We start from the raw sequence: 18,898 nt of genomic DNA, 5'->3' as shown, positions 1-18,898 counted from the left end.
AAAAATAAACACTATATTACAGAACAGGGACTTTAGGAAGGGTGCACTGTGCTATACTAAAATTCAAAGGAATCAACTATGAGATTATTAGTCACTCAGGTGTTCCTCCACATTACTTTAGGTCTAATGTATCACATAAGACGCAGGACTTGCTCACATTCAATGGTAATTAAGGCAACCAACAGACCTGAAAAGCTGCATCAACATTTTATCCTAAACAATTGCTCCAGGAAGGCTGAGCTAAAAACTTTAGGCAAGCTGTCAGTAGCTAATATTAGCCTACACGTAGATACATTTTTTTTTATTTCAGAGCAATTTTCAAAGACTGCAGAAAATGTTCTCTAGGCCGCAGAGAAAACCCAGCAGTTCATTTTTGTGCTGACGCAGCTGCAACTGCTGTTGCTAGATCATATCTCAGCTTGGTCATTGCAATATCAAAGTATGATGTTATAAATCCGGTAAACCATTTAACTCTTGTGTAAAACACATTACACATGCTAATGGCTTCATTTGGCTAAGATGGCTTCGTCATTTTTCTGCAACTGGATGAAGGTACTATATACTGATATACCCTCATACGTTAAGCAACCCCTTAATGGAATACATTGCCTTGGAGTCTTTAGTCTTTATGAAAAAAATACTTATCACTGCCCAGAGAACTATTTTGTGTGCAGTAATTATGTAATATTAATGAACAATATTACGTACAACTGTATTTTCCAGACCTATTCTTTGTATGGAATGTACTTTAGAATGACCTGACACTGCAGAAATGCCTCTAGCTTCCATGGCTCATGTAAAATACAATAAATACGTAAATAATTTAGAAGAGGAAATAGGTAGTGTTGCAAAGGCGTTGGTGTTCTTAGCACTGTACCTCAAAATCTGGTGATGGGGCCTTTAGAAATGTGTTTTTCCTTTTTCATTTAAGGATACCGCTTCCTCAAACTGGACAATAATTCCACACAGATACGGAGCTTTAAAATGCAAATTTGAAAGTTAACTTTATAATTTTATTTCTGAAACTGTAGAAGGAAAAAAACCACACGAGGGATATCTATCTGCCCACTGCAAGCTTTCACAGAGAGCCGGGGCCTGGCGAGCCGAGCCTGCCTGCGCCGCTCGCCCCTGCCCCGCTGGATGCCGAGTCCCTGAGGAGGAAAAACACATAAACGCATATCCACCCGGCCGTTCGGGCGGGGGCTCGCTCGTCTGCAGGGAACCCCCGTATCTCGGTGGAAGGAGGCGAGCCCCGCACCAGAAACCACCCTCCCCAGCAGCAGTGAGAGCAAGAAAATCTCCTTCCCCTTCCTCCTGCACAACTCTGTCCCCTCCCTTCCCTTTTCCCGAACGCTGAATGCTGATTTCTGAGATGAAAATCTTCCTCTCCGGACAGCCGAGACTTATATGAGGGACACGCAAATACTGGATCATAAATAAGAAGCGAGTCTGGCGAGCTCAGGAACCCAGCCCAAAAGGAGCAGCATCAAGAATCCACCCTTCTCCTGCACAACTCACTCCCCACCCAACACACATAGAATACTAATTTCCTGAGATAAGATCTTACCCCTTTAAACAACCACACACACACACACGCAGAGTGTATATTATTACTAAATATAATAGGTTAAACCCAGCAGCACGGGAAAAAGCCTCTTCTGCAACTCACTCCCCCTTTTCACCCTTCTGAATGCTGAGATCCTGAGGTAAATTTTTTTCCCTTATCCACAGCAAAGACTCTTTTTGAACAGGACACAAATATATATTAGATTATAGAGATGTATTAAATTATTCCAGATTTAAATCTATTTTTTGCTGCCAAGGGGTCGGGGGACCAGACGTCATTGTGTATTTTTTTTTTCCTTAACTCATTTATGGGCGAGTCAAGGCTGCTGAGGAAGAGAAAAACAGGATAGTTTGAATCTCTTTATTCTTATTTCCCATAAGCTTTTTCTCTCATTGCTGTGCATTTCCTTTAGAAAAAGGAAACCTCTTATTTTGTGAACCAAAGATTTATTTTTCCCTTCCTCCGGGCCAAAGGAAGGAAACGGACACAAATTGTCACATTTAAATAGTTGAAGAGATCTATCTTTTGCAAAAAACAAACATCTTTATCCAAATCTGAAATAAATAGAGTGGAGGGAGAAACTGGAATATTTAGCTAAAACCAGGATACTTGCTAATCTCGCCTCAGAAGAGGACGAGGTAAAGGCTAAACATCAACTTGTTCTTACAGGGAGGATTCAAACCCTAAATATAATAAATGGGGGATTACGGGTTTGGAGTGTTAGTGCAAAACAACACTGGAAATAAGTCAGCTTTTCCAGTCAGATTTCATCCACATCTGCAGCCTCCACACCATCATCAAAATGCAACCCCCAGCCCTGCTGCTTTTATAAATAATAACACAGCTGCCAATGGCGGTAGTGCTGGGTCAGCTTGGCTCTTTCCTGCTCCAGCTGCCCATAATATTCAGGATGAGATTCTGGGGTCAGAAAAATCTAAAACTCAGCAACAGGAAAAGCAAGAGTCCCTAGAAAAACAGCAGCTTTCCCCTGGTCAAAGTCAGGAAGCAGGCATGCTCCCTGAACCTGAGAAAGCTAAAACTGAAGATAATCAGGGTGATAATTCTTCAGAGAACGGCAATGGAAAGGAGAAAATAAGAATAGAATCGCCGGTGTTAACAGGATTTGATTATCAAGAAGCTTCGGGGCTAGGTACTTCAACGCAGCCCTTGACATCCACTGCATCTTCCCTGACTGGTTTTAGTAACTGGTCTGCAGCTATAGCTCCTTCTTCTTCTACAATAATCAATGAAGATGCAAGTTTTTTTCACCAGGGAGGGGTCCCTACTGCCTCGGCTAATAATGGTGCTCTGCTGTTTCAGAATTTTCCACATCACGTCAGCCCTGGCTTTGGTGGTAGCTTTTCCCCCCAAATTGGACCCCTCTCTCAACACCACCCTCATCACCCCCATTTTCAGCATCACCACAATCAGCATCAGCAACAGAGGAGGTCTCCTGCAAGTCCTCATCCACCTCCATTCACACATAGAAATGCTGCTTTTAATCAATTGCCTCATTTGGCTAATAATCTTAACAAGCCACCTTCTCCATGGAGCAGCTACCAAAGTCCATCGCCTACACCATCTTCATGGAGCCCTGGTGGTGGTGGATATGGTGGGTGGGGTGGGTCCCAAGGTCGAGACCACCGCAGGGGACTGAACGGAGGGATAACACCCTTGAACTCCATCTCGCCGTTAAAGAAGAATTTTGCAAGTAATCATATCCAGTTGCAGAAATATGCTCGACCCAGCTCAGCTTTTGCTCCAAAATCATGGATGGAAGACAGTTTGAATAGAGCTGACAACATTTTTCCTTTTCAGGTGAGCATAGTCTGTTAAATCCATTAAAAAAAAAAAAAAGTAACACAAGTGCTTTAAAATGCCCTAGAAAGGGTCGGCAGTTTGAACAGTACAGCCTGATTGTATGACTTCTGTGCTAAAAAAACATGTCTAACTCAAAATGTCATAGTGTGAATTATGCTCTGAGCTGTGAATCATGGTGTTTTTTTCTAATAGTGGTCATCATATAATTCTCTGTTGTCTATCAGACAGCTGTATTAGCCAGTTTCCTTCAGCTTAATACTTACATTCAGAAATAGCCCGTGAACAAATTTAGTTACAAGTAGTAAGTGTATCTACAAAAAGGAAAAAAGTGCTGCCTGATGAAGTGTGAAAGATCTGAGGCCTTCGAAAGTATCTGAGAATGTACAACATTGAGAAAAAGTATGAAGTGATTGTATTTTGTTTTATAGTATCATATGAACTTGCAGTGCAACATAATTTTTGTAGCATTCTTTGGAAACTTTGATTTATTTTTTTACATGGTGATCAACACAGTTTGTTTTCCTCAGTGATGGCAGCAAATTTTGGTTACAGGCCATTAAATCATCACCAAAACCAGATCTGGACGAGTTTCAGTTGGTGGTCTACTCTATTTTAATATGGCCTTGACCTGGCAGGAGGAAGGTTGTCTGCCAGTTCAACCTCTCCTTCTAGGCTGACTTTTTATGAACTTGAAGAGAACTGTATAATGTTGAACCTAATTTGCAGTAAAAATTAAACCAGAAATATTCTTCATCTGACCAGTAGTTAAATCTAGCTTTTAGATGTGTGTGCGCCTTTTGTAAACTCCTCCAGGATGAATCCAAAAATCCAAGAGATCTTTTACATTTAGAGGGTTGTTTTTCAGGATCTTCAAATGAGGGCAGAAGTAAAAATTTCAAAATGATTGCAGTATTTCTAGCCATGCTGTAAGAACCAGGGTGACCTACTTTAAAATAATTTGACAGATCTGTAGATAAAAACCGTGCAGTTTGTCTCATGTTATAAACCAACCTAAAGAAATAGAAATATATTTAATAATGACTTTATGGATTCAGACATAGGAACAGTTCAGTTCTCCTTTGCAAACTGTTCAGTTTCCGTTTGGTTTGCAGGGCCTGCCTATGCAGCCTTCTGACAACGAAGCAGCTGCTGGCAACAACTTTCCATTGGAGACCTTTTTTCTACTGCAGAGCTACTAGCTGGTTTGGTATCAGGCAGAGAACCCTTGTAAATTTAGAATGCACAGTAAGAATCGATTTTAATGTCAGGATTTGTAATTAATATAATGAACCTGTGTCCAGCATACCAAATTTGTACACTGAAACCATTAGAAAAAGGGACACAGCTGGAGTCGGTCTTTTTTTCAGCCTCACTGCAGCGAGACTTGGCTCACAGTTTAATTCATTCTGTACCCTGACACATAGCTGATGTTCAGAGTGACAGAATGAGATCAAGTGTGTCCTTGCTGCTGAGTATAAGGTCCAAATATATACACAGTGATAGAAATGTGCTGTGCTTGGTTTGACATCAAGGAAATTTCAGGAAATTGGCAAAGTCAACCTTGACTTCTGGATTGTGTTCCAAACATAAAATATCAGACACACGTATTTTGATCACGGTAAAGAATAAGTTTTGTGTAGCATGTTTGTATCTGTTTACATAAACACGAAGATGAAGCTGTACATGTCAAGACCAAGTCTGACACTCCTTCATGCCAAGAAAAGGAAAGTGTTGGAGTGGAGTGCTTTCCAGTCTGTTACTATCACTTCTGTGAAGAAAAGGGCAGGGCAGCAAAACAGGACTTCAGCACTGCAGACCTAGAAAGATGCTGATTAATTTTGAAGCCATCTTGGACAACTGCTTTTTATAACTTTTCTTATGTAAAATCTTCAGCTCCTTTGGTCACTTAGTTATTTGTGTGTTGAAAGCATACTGAATTTTTGAATCGCTGGAAACAAATAATGTAAAATTTGACTTTGTCTTTTTTATTTTTTCTTGATTATGCTGATTGTTTGCCTGACTCCAAGCAGAAATAAGGAATTTGACTTATTTTATATTTGTGTTTATGCATATATAGATATATGAAGTGTCCTTGATGATGCAATCATGTACTGGACAAGGCTATTTTGTTACTAGAATCTTCTTAGATTCCTGCTTAGGAAATAATTGAAAGCTGTCTTTGCTGCAGCAACATAATGGAGTAATTTGATACAACTATCCCTTTCATTTAATATTTATGTTTTGCTGCTTAAATCATTAACAAGTGTTGCTGCAATCTAGTGAAAATTAGTTTATTTAGAAGGCAAGATGTAAACCAGCAATTGCGAATATTTGGGGATCACTTTCTTTTTTCTCAAAGGTTGTCTCTGCTCCAAAGCTTGGTGAAACACAGAAGTCTATGTTTTGATGGAAAGCTTAGGGTAACCAAGTGCTTGTTTCCTCTTTGGAGAGGACAACATTGCATAATGTTCCTATAAGCCAGTAATGTGAACTACTGCTCACTTCAAATATTTCTGCCCATGGCCCTTACATGCTTGTGATGAAGTGGGCATTCCAAATGGTGCAGATGAAAGGAAAATACTGTGGTGATCCGTTTGATAATCTTTCAATTTGATGATTGCTTGCTTGGCATATTAAGAGCTGCATGCAAAACATTGTGCTTTTTGTTCTAAGTGTTTTTCATTTGGAATTCTGTCTCAACATTTCTGAAGTACCATGTCTGTAGGAACCTCTTGTTGCAGAGATGGAACTGGAACCAAGGTCAGAGAAGACTGTTACCAGATCTGTTAATGAAATTAAGTTTTGATATTGTGCTTTAGCCAGTGGGCAGGCTTCTCCCTTCAAAGATCTTTTCAAAAGAGAAAAGCCATTGTTCTTTGTGTGTTCATTTGAAAAGGAAATGGTCTCCAAATGAAAAAATGGTTCCTGAATTAAAAAAAAAAGTATTTTGGATATAACAGCCTTCCCTGAGAATAAACAAAAATGCTTTGACCGTGACTATTGCATCTTACAAAGTTACTGATTTAAAAATAATTCCTTCTACTTCTCTCCCAGCAGCACTGACAAACTAAGTGCTCAGTAATTGCATTTTACTGCAGCACTGCCTTCAAGATTGTTTTGGCTTTCCTTTTGCTATGTACTTGCACTTCCTCATGAGAGTGGAACATCCTGCCTGTTATGCAATGCATAAATCTTGCTTTGATAGGCATTTCCAGGTTTCCAGATCTCATCCTCAAATGTGTGACGATGTTTTTTAAATTGGTCTTTGAAGGCACAAGCAAGTTAAGCAATAGTGTTCAGTTTTTGGTAAAAATAATTTGTGTTTCTTCCTAGAATCAGACTTGAAAACAACTGCCCATTTAAAAGAATTTTGTACATGAGAACAGTTCATTATATCCACTTGTTCAAAATGTTTTTTCCTTTCTTCCACAGTGGCTAGTTTCCAGGTATATAACCCCTTCCAAATCCATTGAGGGTCTGTGCCAGAGAGACTTTCTCTTCCCCCAGGCAGATATGGAATGTTTGAGAAAACACATACGTGATTACAGAATGTGTTTTAATTCTGAACTATACGTCATAATTTGTTTGCCCATAGAAATGGCTTGATTTAATAAGTGCATTAAACAAATTCACAGGGAACTGGAGTTAAAAAAACCCTCTTGAACGCATTTGCCAATCTTCCCTCTTGAAGGAATTTTGCAAATAACTTTCTTTACCATGCCTCTTTATTTTAATACTTGTTCTTTGTTTTTGAGGAACCTTTTCATAAATCATGACGGCTGGTTGCATAAAATGAGGCTTGTTTTGCAGAAAGCTTTGCAGAATTTTATTCTAGCAACAGCAATTATTCTAAGAAGTTTCAAGCTGTCCTTTTAAAATAGGATAAATACTTGAAGTTGGATTTTTAAATGTCTGTTCACCCATTTTTCTATAACTACATCAGCTGTGTAGTAATTAGCATTTTGTATGCTGTTCCCCACAGCTACTACTCTGTGGAATTAGAAACACTCTAATGTGGTATGACATGCACAAGTTAAGTACTGTGGAAGTTAACACTGTTCTTGTTTTATAAACTTACTACTGATGTTAATACTTCGGCTTTGGCCCTCCTATGTGTTTTTGACCTCAGGGTTTCTTTTTAAAGAGAGCTTTTGTTAGAAGCTATTTGAATTATGTTTGTATTTTCCTAAGATTAAAAGGAGTACTCTTATTAAGCATTTTGCTTTGAAAATTGCATACTTAGCAGCCCAGCATAAAGATTGAGAACACAAGATATCATGGAAAAGAATTTCTAAAAGATACATAAAAAACTTAGTATGTGGCTAAAATAGAATCAGACATGTTACTGGAAATTTTTATAAAGGTCTGTAATTTCTAACACTTAAAAAAAAGTTCAAGTTTGACTAAACCAGAAGTGCTCCCTCCCAAAAAACCTCTTATGTTATGCGTCACTTAATTTTTCCAGCTTTTTCTTATTGTTCCCTGGTGAAGCTATAAAAGATGATCAGGGCAGCATACAGCAACATCCTTTCAGGAAAAACCTGTTTATTCAAAGCCTGGATACTGGACTGGGAGCTGGAATACAGCATTTGCACAGTGGTGGGAAGGAGGAGAAGCTTACCCAGAAGCACAATCAAGTCCAAATTTGCTTTGCAATTAAAAGAAAAATATGGAACTTATATTTAGTATCTACGATATTACCCCTCCCTACACACTTGCCTGAGACACAAGGCTTTTAAATTGGGGGAAATATGTAGAGTAGGTTTCAGAAGGTTTTGGGCTTCCCATGCTATAATGAGGGTAGCCAATGTAGTTCTGATTTTCACAAGTATTCTGGTTTGACAAAGATTTAACTATGTAAAATAAGCCCGAGTTTTACAAGTACACCTACTCCATAAATACTACTTAATCACCTTCAATAAATGCATAATGCAGTGGCATACTTTGCATTGTTATTGATGCCTTGGTCTTCAGAGAAATTATGTTTTCTAAGATCAGGCACAGTCTTACCTACCACCAAGTGCTCTTACCTTGCCCATCATGGGAAGCACTGAGTAGAAACTCTTAGGTTCTGGAATCTTAATTGTTCAGGTGATGATAATGCTCGGGGTGCAGATTAAATATAACGAATCTGCACTTTAATAGTTAAGTTAGATGTACAATTTTCTGATGTACATGAGAATTTAGGTATGGGATTTTTAAGTGCAAAGTATGATCTTCCTGTGCATGAAAAATTTGTGTTTAATATCTTTTGAATGGGAGGGTGTTCTAGTATACATTGTACATACTTAGTACCAAGTGACTTTCTTTTTGGAATGAAATGGCTTTTTATTTGAAAAATAAAATTGCAATTGGAATTAGAATTTAATGATTTCCTATTTACAAATGTCTCTGTTTTCTACAAAACCTCTAAACATAAAATAATCTGTCTGGGCGCTAGTGGGGAAGCCACTGTAGTCACAGAGGTGAAGTGGTTTGCCCATGCTGTATGAGTCCAATGACTAAAGTTGTGACATGAAGTCCTGAGTTCTACTCTCTATGCTTTAAAAATGAGATTGCATTCTACATATGAGAAGAGCACTCTACATACTTCCAAATGATTTCTAGATAGTAGGACAATCAGAGTAATTTTACTTTTTTGTAGAGAGAGTTGGCCAGTGTATAGTTCAAAACTGTTGTGTTTGTTGTAGCATATTTACAGTCTTGATAGTTCTCTTAACTAGATCTGCTAGTTGTCACCTCTTGGATATTATTGTGAAAACAATCCTGCTTATTCAAAATTATGTTTAATGAATGTCTTTTGAAATGTTGGCTGACATTTTAAATAGTCATATATTAAGACTGCAGGTCTTCTTTCTTTTTGTTTTTGTTTTTTTTTTTTGTTTGTTTGTTTGGTTTTTTTGGGGGGAGGTTGTTGCCTTGTGTTCAGCCTGATGTCTTTCTGACTCAGTTCTGTTTCCCAAGGATAAATGCATATGCCCTTTGAGCCTTCTGATAAAGGAAAAATTTTAGATGCCCTAAACAAACTTGTGTAAAGCCAAGGTTTTGTGATGAACCTGGGTAAATAATATCAGGCTGTAGTTAATTTACTGTGTTACTCTAGTGTACATACTCTGCTTTATTCCAGGGTATTCATTACCCTTATATCTTTTCTTTATAAGTAAATTAAAAAGTATACCGTAAGCAATCCAGTTCCATGGAAAGCACTGTAACTGTGACCTGATCCATTAAAAACACCACCCTATTTTTATTAATTCTCTCTACATGAAGTCTTTTGGACAAAACATCACTTTTTTTCCTAAGTACAGTATGGATTATGTGCTTTGTAACTCATAATTATCTGAGATCAGCTCCCATTTAGTTATCAGTTAATGATCATTCTCTTGACTGTTACAGCTTTTTTGGTGTTATGAATTTAAATGTATAGTTACACATTTCTTTAGCAATACAGCCACTATCACTAACCTGTCATCAGTCTTTATGTTAGGTATATAATATATATATATATATATATATCAGATATAATATTGTGTTTCTGATAAAATGTGCTGGCCATCTTGGAAGTTAAGACTGGCAAAATCCGTGCTACTGTTTTCAAAGCAGTCTCACTACAAATGGCCTTTAAATTGTGTAAGAATTCTAAAAAAACTACCAGCGGTGACTTTTTCTAGTAGTGGGACCTTTTCAGTATCAGGGCAAGTAGTCAACTAAATTAATGGAGTTTTTTTATAACAAGCACTGTGCAAGTGTCTGAATCAGTTGAGTATGGCTTGTCTTTATATTTAGGACATACATGACTGACATCTTTTCATTGGATAATGTATACAGGTTTACTTATATACTTATCTACTATATATACTCTTGAATTACCCTGCATTTCCAAAGAGGTGGACTGCTGCTTTAATTTCAGGAATATATCCAAATTCAGTGTAACAGTAGTAGTGGCTCATAGTGTTGTGCTTAACATGGTTTTCTATCTTCTAACTGATAAGCAGACATATGGAGGAGCAAACTGTCTCAAACAACCCAAGCATACAACTGATCTTCCCAAGGGTGTTGAGGCTGGGGCAGTTCAGCACCATGAATTGACAGTGATGATTAGATATGCTGTAAGCACAGAGACCTTTTGGGGGAAAGATAGGCAAGGAATAGATAGTAACATATCAGCGTTTTGAGGGTGCTCTAGCCTATGACAGTATTCTCCATTCCTGTGACAAGTTATTGGAACCAGGGGAGACTGTGAGTATGAATGTGGGCTGCATTTTAGTCAGTCCTCCTTTTCATGTGATTGCTAATAGCTGCAGGTGGGAATATGACAAGCTGATTCTTAGTATCAGAGCTCAGGGTTGTGTTTTAAAATATTTGCAGTACGATCAGAAGCATATGGACCTTATATTACAAAAGTGACAACTAGCTGGTTCACTCAGAAGGAGAAAACAATAAACTCCTCACCGCAGACAGCTTCCACTGGAGAAGATGGTGTCCATATCAGCTAACCACTTCGATTCCATTTTTTATTCTCAAATGTTTCAACTCTCTGGTCTCAATATTAAAAACTTTCCATTGCAGCAAAACTGTCTACTTGTTACTGTAGCTCAACTCAACATAACACAGACATTTTAGAGACAAGAGATTGTCTTTGGGCTCACGTACTCCAGTGCATACACAGCACAATAAATTACGCAGCCTAGGTTTCTTGCTTCGCGTGTCTCAAAATACCGAAATGTTAAGTGCCACAAATTCAACAAAGACTTGGAACAACTGAGGTTCTGCACTTTGTGAAATAAGACTTTTGTAGCTCTTCGTGGATTGGACTTCAGGTTATTTCCACACAGAGAAACACAATACACTATGAAAGGCATAATGGAAGGTACAGCTACTGATGGATGGCAGGTTTTCAGAAAATGCTCCCACCTGTGTTTTAGGTTATTTTTGTCATGTTGTGAGGACGGCTGAAAATGCAGAGATTGCCTTCCAGCATCCATTCCTGAGTTATGTAGCTACTGGATCCAAATGGGTCCAGGATACAGACCCAAGGACTCAATCCTACTAGGGAATTTTAGTGTAACTGTAGTTTGAAATAGTTGTGAACTAGTAATGTATAAATCAAAACAATAAACTAAATACTACTAGGAAAGGAAGCAATCGGTAGGAAATATGTGAAACAGAATTTAAATGCTTGTGATAGTTTCTCTAATATTTTCTTGTAATATAAATGACCAAGGAAATAACTACTGTGGAGAGACAGGGCAGCACTACGCTTTTTATAGCAAATTTGATATTGGGCTAGACTAATAAAGCAAATGGTTCCAAACTCTGGTCTTTCTAATACTATTTGAAATGCAGCACATCCGGGTAGAAATACTTCACCCATTTTGTGTCAGTAATAAACTGTTCTGAAGAGAGGAAAAACATCAGAAAATTTCATTGCAAAATGTTTTTTTTTTTAATGGTCAGAATGTAATTTATGAACTTGGAAATGGATCAGGACTCTAGGAGCTAGCAGGTTCCTGCTCTTAAAATAGTATTAGGCATTTAAAGTCCAAGATGACTGATCATTGTCTGATAAAAAGAATGCCTCTTGCAACACCGCAATCAATACGGCCTTAGCCCTTCATCACTGGAAGTAAAGGACTTTATAACTTGATACACAACAGCCTTTGTGTAATACAGTTTTTTATTTCACCACTGGTTTTAAAAATGATCAAAGCTGGATCTGTGTGCTTTGGAGAAATTTCAGCTTCACAGCTAGAGTTAGGGACAAAAAATATATATTCACTGCTGTAATAACAATAGTTGTAGAGAGGCAGTTTAGAGCAAATGTCTGTCTTGAATTGCTTACATTTTGCTTTCATATTTGAACAGATGCTTTCTATGCTTGATCTCAGTTCAGAGGTGAATCTCTTAGAACATGAATGAAATAAAATCTTTAGAACCGATGTTAGAGTTCTTGGACACAGAAAAATTAAATTCAGGGTGGATTAATTTAATAAAAGTCTATCCAGGTGTTTCTACAAATGTCCAAATGTATAAATACATAGATAACATGGATAGATGAACAATTTTGGGAATGAGAGTGACTTTTTTTCCTCCATTAGTGACCTTTTATGATACTATAAAGATTTCAAAGTTTATATATAGTTTCAGTTATTCTGAAATTGCTAATTAAAATAATGCAGTGCCAGTATTTTTTTATGCTGTTTTACGCTAATATAGCATCAGATTTGTACCATGTGGAATGTGTTGTTTTAGTTGGGAAAGTCTGAACCATGCACATGTTAAATGATGGCATTGGTTAATATGAAAGAGAAATATTTGGTAAGTATACTTCAAATGGCTTCAGATAATGAAACAGTAAGGTACATGAGACATCTTACTTCCCATTTGTTGAGTCCTCTTTCAATTCTAAGAATGCTTGGAATACCAAACTTCTGAAGTCAGGGAATTAAAAATCAGAGCGAAGTTTTCCTCTAGTAAATCAGGCTACCTGGAACACTAATGCTTGTATGGAATACTTTATAATTATGCAGAATTTGAACTGACTGTGCAGAATTAAATTATTTAAGTTGTTGGGGTAGTAGTTTAGGTGAAGGAAATTGTATGTGTTTTTGGAATTCAGGTTGTCTTAAATGCAGGCTGAAATACCTATTTTATGATTTCTCCTTGCAATTTATTTTCCCAGGATATGATTTTACTACCTAAATGTGAAATTATTTTTAACAAAATTTAACCGCATAGCAAGGAATACAGACTAAATATTGAATTGGGGTTCTTAAATTATTGGCTGTGCTAAATATAGATCAGATTCATATTTAAGACTATTCTGATTTTTTTTTATATTCCTATATCAGACTGTGTATAGTGGTGTTTTTGCTTAATTCTGTTGTAGTAATGTAGAACAAAACTGAAGTTTTAATGTTTCAGATGGTCTTGTTTAACACTGTGTGTTGCCTAAACTGGCTTTGTTTGTATTTGCTTGCAGGATCGCACAAGGACTTTTGACATGCATTCACTGGAGAACTCGCTAATTGACATAATGAGAGCTGAAAATGATTCACTGAAAGGTAAATTTAGAAAGAGTCTATTTCCTGCAGTAAATAATTGGGAAGACATGCTTACTTAGAATAAGAAACTTCAGTTTTGGTTAGGAAAAGTCAAGTTACATTGTGCACCTAATGCATATTGGTAAGCTTGGGTAGGGCTCCTCTTTTTTCAGTTGTCTCTAGATGAAGCTATTGCAACACATCAACACTTGAGTGTGTTTTGTCTTTATACAAAACAATGAGAAACACAAACATAAGCTGATCTTGTGTAAGTTGCCAGTGTTGTTTTTAATAGATACAATGTGTGCAGCCTGTAAAAATGATCAACTTCAGGAATCGTGCTGCTCAGTGAGATGTAACTTTTTGCTTAATAGTGTTTTCCTGCTGAAGTCGTAGTCCTTTATGTTTTGGGGAAGAATGAGGTTTAACGATACCATTTTGAGAAGAGCACCAAGTATTTCCTCACAAAAATGTTTAGTTCTTTACCTCTCTTTTTGTTACTGCCTGGAATTGCAGAATTCTTTGTACTATTGGGAAAGGAAAAGGGGGTTGAACTGACTTGTAGTTAGGTTTTATCTTTTATTTTTTCTTTTTGGTAAAGGTAATCTTTCTTTGAAAATATCCCAACTTACAAAATATTCAAGGCGTTATCTATATTAGAAACTGCTTATGGTATAGAATTCAGAAGTCTAGTTTCTTATTCTTGTTCTGTATGAGTAATCTATTTCATTTCAGCAGTTACTTGTATAAGTAGTCAAACTCTTACTAATGTTCATTATCTAAGAATTCACTTTTATTACCAATCATGAGACCACTAAGAAAACAAACTCATAGTTGTGGTTTCTGAAAGTAAATTTCTTTCGATATCAAAGCTTGTGGTGTTAATGAAATCTGACTTGTTTTAATAGTGATTATCTCTCAGAAGACCAACCTTTGATAACTGGCAATAACTTGCATTTATTGCATCCACCGTGGTCTGAAATACAGGCTGCATTTCACACTGGTACTGTGCAGCAATTCAGGGTGATAAACACTAAGAAATACACTTTCTTATTAAAATGACAGAGAGCTTGATGTAGATAAAAGTAATGCCAAATGAGTTAAAAAAACAAAATACATTCCCTCCTTGTATAGTGGAGGCCAGGCTTTTATTAATGATGAGTAGTAATAGCTTTAATTTGTTTTATATGCTGCCTGGCAATATCCTATGCCCCCAGCATTGTATGCAGAACCACGAATCAGGTGGCCTTCCTTGACTGAAGCACCTGGGATTTGTCCTGAGACCTTCTACTCACTGTCAGGCAGGCCCTACCCAGGTTTTAACTGCTGAAATACGGCAAGATAACAACCCAAGGTGACATGGCTGTAGAACAAATAAAATTTCCCTTTAAATTTTAGTTTAAACAAAGTCAGGGTCATATGTATTTATATTCAGCAACTAAACAAGGGTAGTTCTGTAAAGTGGTATGACTGTTAGTTTAAATGCTTTGAAAAGATTGTTAGCAATTGAAATTTTTTTTTTGAGTGCTTACCATGTTTTAAGAATGATGGAGTGTCAGCTAAGAATACATATAGTTCTGATACACATTAATTCCTGCTTGAGTTTGATTGTTAATCCCCTCTGCAGAGTCATCTATGGTTTGTCTAAAGTTTTGTGTGCCTTGTATCATACTGATCAAAACACAGTAATATCAATCAGGTATTGTTCTGGGAATTATTTTTGAAGTTCTTTATAAGTTGTTCTGTTTCATGGTTAATAGTTAACTATGTTAGTTATAGTTAACTTTCTAAAACTATAAAGAAAAAGACTCAAAACTGAGATGAAAAATTTAAGTGATCCTGTGTGAAATACTTTGTTGCAAAGTCTCATTTTTCAAGGATTTCCTCAACAAAAACATTAAGTTTGCTTATAGTGAAATACACAGAACACTGAATTTGACTGCTGCTTATCTGGTATAGCATACAGTAACTTAGTTGCTGTAATATACTTAGGAATGGACCTTTAGTCAAACTAGCACTTACCATGTTGTGATAATGCTGCAGTGATCATCCATCTGTAGGGTGGGATTTGTAGTGAGATGAAATACCTTTAGTTAAACCAGCTGATACAGCTAGAAAAAAATTGTAACTTGCTGGTACAAAACATATTTCAATTCAAGTGTGAAGAAGGGTTCATATGATCACAACCCTTTTGGGTTTTTTTTCTATCTGTATCAGTTGGTGTAATGTCTTAACACAAATTCAGTCTCCTATTTTCAGCTTTCTTGGCTCATCTTTATTTAAACTGAGTGAAAGGAATCTTTGAAAACCTTGGATCTAGAAATCTTTAAAAAAGACAAATTATGGTTGTCAGTTCCAATCTTCCTTGCCATTTCAAACACCTGCAGTTAAATAATCAGATCCATAAGAAGTTTTTCGTTTTGCATTTTAAATGGTTTAATCGGTGCATACATTGCTTTTAAGCTGAAGTTGGATACTCTCAGAAAGGAAAAGCTTCTGGGTTTGAGACTTTAAAAATAGCTTGGGCAAGACACTAATAAAACATACTGTAGAGAGCAATCTCAGAATGGCATGGAAATAATTTAGATGATCTAATAGGTCTCACTGCTATCTTGTGAGTCTTTGAGAGGCTTTAATATTGACTCAACTTGAGTTTCTAACAGCACCCTGTTTCATACTGTAATGGACTTCAAGAGGTACTATGTTAAAATATACCTTCAAAACAATTTAAAGAGCATGGACATGATAATAGATACCAGTTACAGTTTGGAAACCACCATCTCTTGCAAATAATTTCCATCTTTAAATAGTTTGTTCATAGCAGCAGGTTTTGGATCCTGTGATAAAATTATAAGTAGGAATTCTTCAAAATTTAACAAAATCTGCTCACAGTGTGTACTTCCTGACTAAGGTGATTAAGCTGTGCTAGCCTTGGATTTGTTTCAGACAGTAATAATTATGTTCTTAGGTTGTCTTGCTACATGAAATAGTGTTTCCTGCTTCAAGTTCAAAGGTGAATCTTAAGTATCATTGATCCAGTACATGCGACATTAACTTCTAGCTGTTTTGATAGCCATTTTACCTTTTTTTTTTCTTCCCTCTTTTTAAGGTATATTTTTATCCCTGCTCAAATCCTCTTCCTTTGCTGAGCAGCTGCCATTTCAATATGTTATTTTTATCCACACGAGTGAGTGTGCTGCATGCTGCATAGCCAATGACAGCCTGCAGAAGCCTTTCCCTGGAGACTAATTGCATCTTCTTTACAATGTATTCGGCCTTCATGAGCTGAGCCTGGGATCCAGAGACTGATTTTTGAATCTGGGTCTTCCAGATGGCAATTTGAGCATTACTGTAATAGTAGTAGACTGACTAAATATTTCCTTGTTAAGTGACACTGAAATGTCTTTAAATACTTTATAACCGCAGACTGGTTTATTACTGAAATATCCTATGGTTTGGTTCATAATATAAGGTTATTGCCTGGAAATTATGCAAGGTGAAATGGATTAAAGAAACAGGCCACTAAATCTGCTTCTAGCACTGCAAAGCACTCCTGCAAAATTTGGGTGTGAATAGTTCAGTATCTGCATGAATGCTATGAGTGTGAAATAGTCTCTAAAGACTAAACATACTTACACACAAAAAGGAAAGTTTTAGAAGTAGAGTAAGGTGAGAGTATACATACAGACACAGGGAGAGTCCAACAGCAGCTCTAAATTTCAGAGATGGAAAGCCACAATGATGAGAACTGGCATTATTCAGCATTTCTCTGAGCAAATGGATATACCGAACTATTTTTAAAGCAGTCATCAGCCCCTTAATATTGATCTGAAAAACTATTTCAGATGTGAAGAAAGTAGGTAAACTTTATAAAGTGTACTTTGGTGAAAGGGATCAAAATAGTTTTGATAGCATTTTCTGAGTATTGGATAAGAAACTGAACTAGTTGTTTCTTTACTAGTTGTATGGACAATGTAACATATTCATATTAATTGAGTAGAATGGGCCATTTGGTTTCCTATATGATCGAGAAAATTAATGCAAATCTGGTAAGAATCCGTCCCAATTTTTGCCACGGGCTAAATAATAAAGGATACGATTCTTCTTAGGGAAGTGGTCCTTTACATATGCATAGGACAAAATACAAGCTATTTTAAGATGTAAAATAATATATTTTGAGGTTTTTCTTTAAATTTAAAACCATCTTTGTTTTCATAGCAGTGAGGAATGCTTGAGGTTGGAGGCTAAGGTCAACCTTTCTTCCCAACTCTTGGTCTGTGCAAAGAGTTCTATGATCTAGTTATTGAGTTCTGAAAGTCAAAGGCCACTGGCAAATGTGTATGTCTGTACCAATGCTGCAGCCACCTTCACGCCTCTGCTGTCTCTTGTACGCCAGCCAGCTTTCACAGGGGAACCGTGGTGGTCGTACCTCAGTGGCTGATGTCATCTGTCTGCCTTGTCTCACAGTCAAGGCACACAGTCTTATCTAAGGATTACTTGTTTGCAAGTTTTTAATGTATCCAATTTAGGATAAAATGCACAAAATCTTTTGCTTCTACCGTACCAGGCTGTAGACAAGTTTTTAATTTACCCAATTAGGGTTTGCCATGATTGTCTTTGGAAACTGTCGATGAATTATTGTTTTGAATGTTTCCTACTCAGGATCATCTTGAATTTTGCCTCCTATGCAGTAACAAGGAAACGCTAATGGGATTTGCAGACTTGAGTGCATGTTAATTAAAAGGAAAATCAATTGTTTTACTATCTCAAAATATTGCCGAACTGGGTCCGATTGCAATAAACTACAGCCCGTGCTGATGGAGCTGTGATGGAGGAAACACAGTCTGTGTGAATTTTATTTGAAATTGGCAGTGCCCTGTTGCAATCCACTATTTTCAGTTGGGTTAGAGTAGAAGTATTATAACTGCTATTATCAGGTAAGGGCATGCTTTCTTTCCAAATGCAGCTAATAGTAAAAATTTGGGGGTAATACTAAGAATTTTAATTTTTCGGTCTTTTTGGTATGCTTTTTTCCCCAGTTCGTCTCATGGCAATTAAAGTGTTCCTTGATTTATCCTTACCTTTCCAATATTTGGGGTGTATCAGAGCCTTTGTTTAGAAACAGCCAACAATCTAGTAAGAAAACTAAATCACTCGGGCAACAGGAACGAACAGAAACCTTCTGTTAATACCGAGATCAGACCATAGATTGGATTCTAACCTTACATAGAAGTAATCACAACCATACGTAATGTATGATTTTACATTCATTGGCTGTTATGTAATAAACTTCCACCTTTCTCATTTAACTTGACATTTGGCTTTGTGGCTTGAACTAAAATAACTAAAATGCTTCTTTGCACAGAGATGCTTAATTTGATGCGGCTTAGAAAGGCAAAAATTCATTTGGAAGAAAGAAGCTATGCCTCAAACTTGGGAGAAAAAAAAAAAAAAAAAAAAAAAAAAA

The 18,898-nt window shown here is 36.8% G+C and overlaps 1 protein-coding gene across 2 annotated transcripts in view; it reads left to right on the top strand.

The window, feature by feature from the left end:
* Nucleotides 1–1,085: 1,085 nt before the first annotated feature.
* The window catches only part of CPEB4 (cytoplasmic polyadenylation element binding protein 4), a 43,937-nt gene continuing 26,124 nt past the window's right edge, over nt 1,086–18,898 (top strand). For both annotated transcript variants that reach the window (XM_026857920.1, XM_026857921.1), the window contains exons 1-2: nt 1,086–3,385; nt 13,371–13,452. In XM_026857920.1, the coding sequence (XP_026713721.1) occupies nt 2,264–3,385; nt 13,371–13,452 (1,204 nt within the window). In that variant the 5' untranslated portion in view covers nt 1,086–2,263. The remainder of the gene's footprint in view (nt 3,386–13,370; nt 13,453–18,898) is intronic.

Source organism: Athene cunicularia, assembly GCF_003259725.1.
Source record: "Athene cunicularia isolate RWA chromosome 13 unlocalized genomic scaffold, athCun1 chr13_part1, whole genome shotgun sequence".
In the NCBI taxonomy this organism is placed as follows: domain Eukaryota; kingdom Metazoa; phylum Chordata; class Aves; order Strigiformes; family Strigidae; genus Athene; species Athene cunicularia.
The sequence above is the reverse complement of the archived record's forward strand: the minus strand, read 5'-3'. Positions and strand labels throughout refer to the sequence as shown.